The sequence below is a fragment of the Condylura cristata genome, unplaced genomic scaffold, assembly GCF_000260355.1.
Source record: "Condylura cristata isolate star-nosed mole 26May11 unplaced genomic scaffold, ConCri1.0 scaffold00005, whole genome shotgun sequence".
In the NCBI taxonomy this organism is placed as follows: Eukaryota; Metazoa; Chordata; class Mammalia; order Eulipotyphla; family Talpidae; genus Condylura; species Condylura cristata.
Window position 1 is genome coordinate 45407525 of NW_004567106.1, and position 8127 is coordinate 45415651.

General features: G+C 34.6%; 1 protein-coding gene across 2 annotated transcripts in view; it reads left to right on the forward strand.

The window, feature by feature from the left end:
- The window catches only part of BCAP29 (B-cell receptor-associated protein 29), a 38603-nt gene that overhangs the window by 3829 nt on the left and 26647 nt on the right, over nucleotides 1–8127 (forward strand). For both annotated transcript variants that reach the window (XM_012720721.1, XM_012720720.1), the window contains exons 3-5: nucleotides 45–145; nucleotides 2201–2351; nucleotides 3450–3585. In XM_012720721.1, the coding sequence (XP_012576175.1) occupies nucleotides 45–145; nucleotides 2201–2351; nucleotides 3450–3585 (388 nt within the window). The remainder of the gene's footprint in view (nucleotides 1–44; nucleotides 146–2200; nucleotides 2352–3449; nucleotides 3586–8127) is intronic.

An 8127-nucleotide genomic window follows, 5' to 3' on the forward strand; every position in this document is an offset into this window, starting at 1 on the left:
TTCTTTTAACTTTGTACATTGAATGTAATTGCATTGCTTTACAGATGGCAGAAGATCTTTTCATTTAACATCTGGGGTAAAATTGCAAGTTTCTGGAATAAGGCTTTCCTTACTATTATAGTCCTACTGATTGTTCTATTTTTGGGTAAGTACAAGGTTCCTTCTGTAAATAAATATAACTGGAGTTTTCTTAATTAACAAATTTGTTGGATTTTAATTAATCAGGGGTTATGTTGCTGTTGAAACATACTTTGTGTTTTATTGATAACATGTTAGATACTGATTATTGGTATGAATTTGGTAGATAATACTATTCTGTATGCACAAGTACACATTTCATATGTGTACACTTGTTCTTTATCTCTTTGAGGTTATCTTAAAGTTTAAATGCAGCACTGCATAGCCCTTTTTTCAGTTACCATTTATACAGTCCTTTATAACTAGTGTCCGAATACATGGACTTAGCTGTTAGGGAGGCAAGCAGAGGGGTAGAATCATTAAATACTCAAAAGGAGTCTTAGAATCAGGGTTTGAGTTTTGACTGGACTCTAGTTTAAAAAATAACTATTGCAACACAGTCACTTGAGAGCTACTGTTAAAATTTGAGTATAGGCTGTCAGATAATATTAGGGAATTTTTGTTAACTTTAGATATAAGATAGCATTACTATAGAGCAGAGACCAGCAACCTATAGCTTACAGGCTAGTTGCTTATTTTGTAAATAAACTTTTTTTGGAGTATAAAAATGTCCATAGATATATGTTTTCTGTACCTGTTTCTGTGGAAAACTCCACAGAATAATGGAATAGTTACAACAGAGAGCTTGTGACTGAAACATTTACTGTCAATACTTAAAATTTACCAACACCTGTTAGATAGCATTATGTCTTTTTAGGAGATGCATGCCAAAGTATTTCACAATAAAATGTTATTTAAGCAAAACATCAAGCAAATATAAAAATGTTAAATGTTCAATCTAATATATTATAGTTTATTATAGTTTCTCAAGCATATTTGAAATTTTCATAATAACAAATATCTTAGAAATTAGAAAAATTTCTTATCAAACCAGAAATTCTGTGTGTTGAAAGATTTGGCGCAGTAAAGAAAAAGAGATCCAGGCAAGTTTCTGACAGATAGGAACTTTATTGTGCTTCCAGGAGAGGTTCACTGACCCCCTTGTGGGGGTCAGTGGTCAGAGAAGTTGTGGTCAGAGAAGTTGTGCCCCTTGGGGAACAAGGGTAAGCTTTTATAACGCACCAAAGTTACTTTTTTGGACAGTTTCGTAAGCTGGGAAGAGTTGGTTCTGAAATGCAAGTAGCGGCAGTTTTAGGTTCCTCTTTCCTACCCAAACCTTGCCCCAGCCTTAACCTTACATGAGTGTTAATAAATACCATGATTTTTTAAATGTAGGAGAAACTCAAAGAAATTGGTTGCCTAAAATCAGTCAGCTATTTCTTAGCTCTTCAGCTTTTGATGCACAGTGCAGAATATGTTTTCACACAAGAATTCCCTCAGAGCTATTATTGCATTAAGCAGGTATCACAGGGACCTGCCTGGGACCATGACTACCATGTATACTGTGAACATAATGTTCCCAGCTTTCCAGCCACCAATCTCTGATGGGCAGTCCTCTTTTTAAAACTGAAATCAACTGATTTGAAGAAGGTATGAATAGGAAATTATATGGTGGTATAAATGGGCTTATGCCCCATTTCAAGATTTTAGTATTTGTATAATGGCACATTTTTGTTAATGCTGTTGATTTTTCAGCCATGTGATAAGTGACAAATTTATGCCAGTGTAAGCAAATAGTTCTAAAATCTCAATAAATCTCAATAAATGAGTAGATATAATACAATGCTGGTATACTAAAAGAACTATTGTCTCAGAATGATTGCAATGGAATATGACCTATGTCATTATCCATTGGTTGAATTTTAGCCTGTTACGGTAGAAAGAGAAATAAAACAAGCAGAAATGCTGCTACAGTCAAGGTTTATCACTAGTATCACTTACAGAGCATCTGTTTTAAGCATTGCATACTTGCAGGCATTATAGAAGAAAAGACAAAAAGAAGACCCCTCCCTAAAGCCCATTCTTTAAAAGTTAGGTCAATTATTTGAAAACTGCTTCCCATGTTCATAATAACTTTATACCTTTAGAAGTCAAAAGTAATACCTTTTTTTTTCTCTAATAGATGCTGTAAGGGAAGTAAGAAAATATTCCTCTACCCCTACCATTGATAAGAGTTCAACCAACAGACCTGGTGCCTATGAACATACACAGATGAAACTTTTTAGGTCTCAAAGAAATCTTTACATTTCTGGATTTTCGTTATTTTTTTGGCTGTAAGTAGGAAAAAAGTATAATTTAAAAACATGATTTATATTTCTCTCCCTTTTCCTACCTGTACTATAGATTTCTTTCTATACTTTATTATGCTTACATCTTCCTAAAATAATTCAGGTGGTATACCCAACAAAAAATAGTTCTGACTTGTAGATTTGGTAGGCCTGTAAGACCCTATACCATCTGACCCCTGCAGCTCTCTGGTGCTTGTCTGTACTATTCTCTAAGATACACACCCGCTTCCACCTACACTGAATTTCACTGTTCATTCTTGCCACATACATCTTTATTCATTTTCTATTATGTTTCTAGCTCCTTCCTACTTCAAGGTCTTCACACCTGCTTTCTCTCTAGAACACTTTTTTCTCTCAAGAACACTTCCCCTCCCTCTTTTTAACTTCTTAGGGTCCTTCCCCCCTTTTCTCAGGGAAGCTTCTAAGCATAATTCCTCCCAGAGTACAGAGGTCTCCTGCTATGTACTTACATAGAATGCTTTTCCTCCAGGTATTGCTCATGCTTGTAATAAAATACTGCTTTTTAAGAATTCTTTTCTCCTCAACTAAAACTAAGTGCCTTTTGAAAGGCACCTTGTCTCATTTCCTGCTATGTCCCCAGTACTTTGCACAGTGTTTAACACTTCTCAGTCCCTGAGAAAATACATATTGAATAAATAACTAAAGTATTAGTTACTTCTTCTAGCAGTGGTAGATGTAAGTGGCTGTTTGAGGGCTTTACCAGTCACATACAGTGCTCTTTAAATAGCAGATTTTGAGCTGAATAAAAAAAAAAATTTTTTTAATACTTCTATTACTGACCATGCTACACATTCTATTTCTACTTCTGTGGCTAAAGATATCTACAAAGAAAATAGTTAAATTAAAAAGTACCATTATAAATGCAAACCTTTTAACAAAGATTCCAGAGGAATGAGACAGACTCAAGCTTGTCTTGTCTAGCAGACTTGGATTTAAACAAAAAGTATGTGTCCACCTTAAACATCATCTTCACCACATCCAAAGTTAAGGGGAGTAATTTGACACTAACTTTGTTTTAAAGTCATAGTTCCTGGTGATTAGTCTCATTATATTCTTTCTTAGAGTATTGAGACGTCTGGTCACCCTCATTACTCAGTTGGCAAAAGAACTGTCAAACAAAGGAGTACTTAACACTCAAGCAGAAAATACCAACGAAGCTGCCAAAAAATTCATGGAAGAGAATGAAAGACTTAAACTGGTAAATTTTCTTTTTAAAAATATGTGTAATTGTTATTGGTATTGCCATGGTATATTATTTTTCATATCAGTAGCAGCATTTTCATACTTTACAAGCAGAAAATTACCATCAGTAGCAATGTATTCTATAAAATGATTGTTTCAGAAGTACATTATCTTCCTTTAAATGTGTTTATTATCATCGTTTCTCATCATAGTGGAATAATACCATTGGACCTATTTCCTATGATTCCAAGAGAAAATGGTATTCTAGGAATATGATTTTCAGTTCCTTCATTACCAGGTCTTTATAGGGTTCTGTTTCCATTTCCTTTTCAGATAAATTACTTTTTAAAGCCTGGTGTTGGTAGTTGATTGATGATTGCATATAATATTTAAAATATCTGATTTGGTGATTTTGCTGATAGTCTTCTTTAAAGAATTAGATATGCTATCCATCTTCCCCATTAAATAAAAAGAATAACAAGTGGAAAAATGAAAGACACAGCTATTTTCCTTTAACTTTGAAATAGAGGAGTCAGCTCTTTTACCTTGAATCTTTTCACTTCATAGTAAACCTCATAAATTTTATTATTTCTACTTAGAAAAAAATAATTAGTGGAAACTTTCAACAATGCAACAAATTTTCTTGAAGAAGACATTCTGAAATTAATGCAGTAAGATCACTTCTTATTATAAAGAAATGCAGGTGGTTAATTATCTTATACTGGGGCCTCCCTGGTGGCGCAGGGGTTAAAGTTTCAGCACTGCCCAGCTATGCCAGCATGTCACTGTAGCATGAGTTCATTCCCCCTTCATCCCCAACCAGGGAGCTAACCATGTGATGCAGTAGACTCTCTCCCACTGCTCCCCTCAGCAGTGTATTGCAGTATATCCACCAGTTCTGGTCACCACTCTTGTCTCTGGTGAATCATCTTATCCCCCCGCTACACCTCTGCCTAAACCCCAGTTCTTGTATGCATAAATAAATAAAAATAAATCTTAAAAAAAACAAAAATTATATCTTACACAAGTTATAGGTATTGTGCAATGGTAGAGAATAAAAATACCCAACTTTTAAAGCCCAGCCTCTTTTAAAAACTATAAACACATCCTTTCATCAATTCTAAATGAGTTAACCAATTATATATTACTTTATATAGCTTTCTAAAAACTTATGGAAAGTAAAACATAAAAATGTGTTTGGGGCCCTCCCTGGTGGCACAGTGGATTAAAGCACATCATTATGAAGCTACTGCAGCATGAGTTCAATTCCTGGCCAGGGAGGTGACCCACATGGTGTGGCAGACCTCTCCTGACCCACCTCCTGCTCCTCTCAGCAGTGTGTTTCAGTACATCTGCCTGTCTGCTCCCCACTCCGTCTCTGGTGAATTCTCTCAAACCCCCCCCACACACACACATTTGCCTGGTACAGTTCTGTATGTGTAAGTAAATAAATCTTTAAAAAAAAAATGTGTTTGTTGCTACAGTGTTAGGATCACCTATTTAAAATTCATGTTTTACTTACAAGACTTGCCTATTTCTGCTATTATAGAAAGGTAAAGACCTGTTGTCATAGAAGCAATTCAAAAATATATCCATAAATAGATTGTAACCAGCATCATATAAGGAAACTTTAGTGTTTATTTTTCACTTTTGTTCTGTTTTGAAAAGGCATTGACTCATAGATGCCTTATAAATTTCCCTTTGTAGTAAATATAGGTCTTGGAAATCAAGCGGCTGGTATTTCTATATTCAAAAGCAAGCAAGCATTTTACCTTTTTTTGTAATGTCTTTCAGCAGCACAACCAGCCTTATTTTGTATCTTAATATTATTGCTTTCTTTTCCACCCTTTGATTTTCATTTCACAATGGGAAAAACAAAGATAAAACCCTCAGAGCTTTGATTAATACATAATGGCTAAATTTGAAGCACACAGCCTTTGTATTTGTAGACTTATTGTGTACCTATCTTGATTTAAAACTGTGTCCATTATGTTAGAGTAATGAGTTGTAGCTACTAATAGAACACTACTTCTTCCCTCATATTCTTTACTTGTTTTCCTCTTGCACTTCAGTGCTAAGAAAACAATGTTTTTTATAAAATTTTGATACTATCATCCTCCTCATATGTACTATAACTAATACTTAAATTAATCTTATCCTTGAGCATCTTCCTCAAAACATTTTGGAACTTTTCTTTTGAAGTTGTTTCAGAGCCTATTGCCCCTTCAAGGAAATTTATTTCATGACTAATGATTGCTTAATCTCCACAATTTCTCCCTTTTTTCCTCCTCTTTTGCTCCATGTAGTCCTAGTTCCTTGATTCCTGTATATCTGTGACTCTATCACAAATCATGAGAGGGACACAGATACACTAGCCTAAACCTAGAACATGGGAGAAAATCTGTGAACTGAAGTAAATACTGTCAGTGCCCAAAGCATACACACTGCACCAATAAAGACCATAGGTAAGAATGTCATGGCTGACTTTGTTTCAAGATTCTTCATGTAGACTTTGAAATGCTAAACAAAGAATAGAATTGGTCAAACACTTGCATTCTGTACCAAAGACACAATATCTTTTGAAAATTTCAATGCCCTGAGATTCAGGAGATTAGATGCTAGTCCCAAAGTTATCAATATAATACTGATACTGTGAACAGAAGCAAGTCATCTCATATGTTCTGGACTTTAAGGTTATTAGTAATAACTGAAATGTACAACATGTTGCTCCAAATATTTTACAGTAAGAAGCTGACTCTTCTCACAACTTAATGATGTAGCTTTTGTTATTATTTTGCATTTTATAGATAAAAAATGGAGAAACAAAGATTAAGCGACTTACACAAAATCATTTGGCTAATAAGTGACAGAACTAAGATATTAGTTCAACCTGTCAGACTTTATAATCCACACACTTAACCACATGTTTTGTGCCCATCACACATATGCTAGCCTTTAAAATGACTTGTCAATAGTGCTTAAGGCCTGTCTATTCTAATACTCAATTAGTGTGATAAAATAATTATGAAAGAACATCAGCTCTTCACTTATCAACCTGAAACAGCAGTACTACAGGGTTTTCCTTCTTACTGATCTTTGTTTTAGCCTCTTAGCAAGGTAGGATAATATTGGCAAAGTACTATAGTTGCAGCTATTGAATCTGAGATTCCAAGGCTCTTGGTCTTTTTTCCAGCATCAAGTTACACATAATAAATATGGACATGTTTACAGGTACAGTAATGAAAGTTTGTTCCCCAGATCAACCCAAATCCAACTTTTCCAAGTCAATGGTGTAATAATTCAAGCAATCACTATAAACATTCCTGCATCTCAGTGCTTCTCTTCCAATTTAACTAATCACTGGAGACTATGTGAACTGAATTCAGTGAGATAGCAGCTAGGATTGTTTTTGAACTTGAAGTGGGTAACAAACTAATATAGGTTTGGAGAAATATTATTGTATTCTGTGCCTTAAAATTTTTTAAGTTTTGAAAATATGAGGTTCCTTCATGTAATTTTTCTTTTTAAGATTTATTTACTTATGCATACTGAATTGGGTTAAAGGCCAGAGATGCAAGGGATGAGAGGATTCACCAGAGACAGAGTGGGGAACAGAACAGGCAGTTCTGCTGAGGGGAGCAGTGGAAAGGAGAGGTCTGCCATGCCATGTGGGTCACCTCTTTGGCTGGGGATTGAACTTGTGCTGCAGTGGCTGTGAGAGCTTCATAGTGCTGTGCTTTTAACCTTTTGTGCCACCAGCATTTCAATGTACTTTTCCTCACAGCTCCTAAAAAAACTACTTTGTGGTACATAATATACTCATTGGTACTTTAATTCCTCCCTCTGAGCTGCCTGATCTCTGTTATGATAATATATTTGATCTACAGTTTCTATGTTCTCGTCTCATCCTTTTCACTAAGTTTAAGTTAGCTGAGAGCAAAGAATATCTTTTTCTTATATTTTTATCCCTTGCAGCACCTAGCGTTGTAAAATGTATATAGTCAGTGCTAAGTATAAGTTTGTGAGTTTTTGTTGTTGTTGAATATACCAGTTAACTTACATCAGAGAAGGGGTGACCGAAGGTAGAAATTCTTTATTAGTCTACTTGAAATTATCCTGAGTTGCTTTTTTACTAGACTCTAGAAGCTGTCACTATCACATTGTGCTACTTTATTAATAATCCTTGCCATTGTGTACACATTTTATTTTTCAAACACTTGTCTTGTTTTTCTTGATAATTTAAATCCCTTCAAATTAAAAAAGAAAATCTGTAATAATGATGGGTTCCATCCAGACATACAGATTATGAAATTTTTACTCCATTATATTTTTATTTTTGGAAAATATTTTGCTACTCAGGTATCAAATTTTTTGCCCAAAAAAGTTAAGCTAAAAACATAAACATATATTTTTTTTTATTTTATAACAGTTTATTTTTACATCATTTTGTACATTTTTTTTTCCATCTCAGTTGTAATCCCTGCGGGTTTCCTATCACCATGTCACCCATGTGCCATCACCAAAATCCCGTGCACTCCCCCCCTCCCCCCCCATTTTT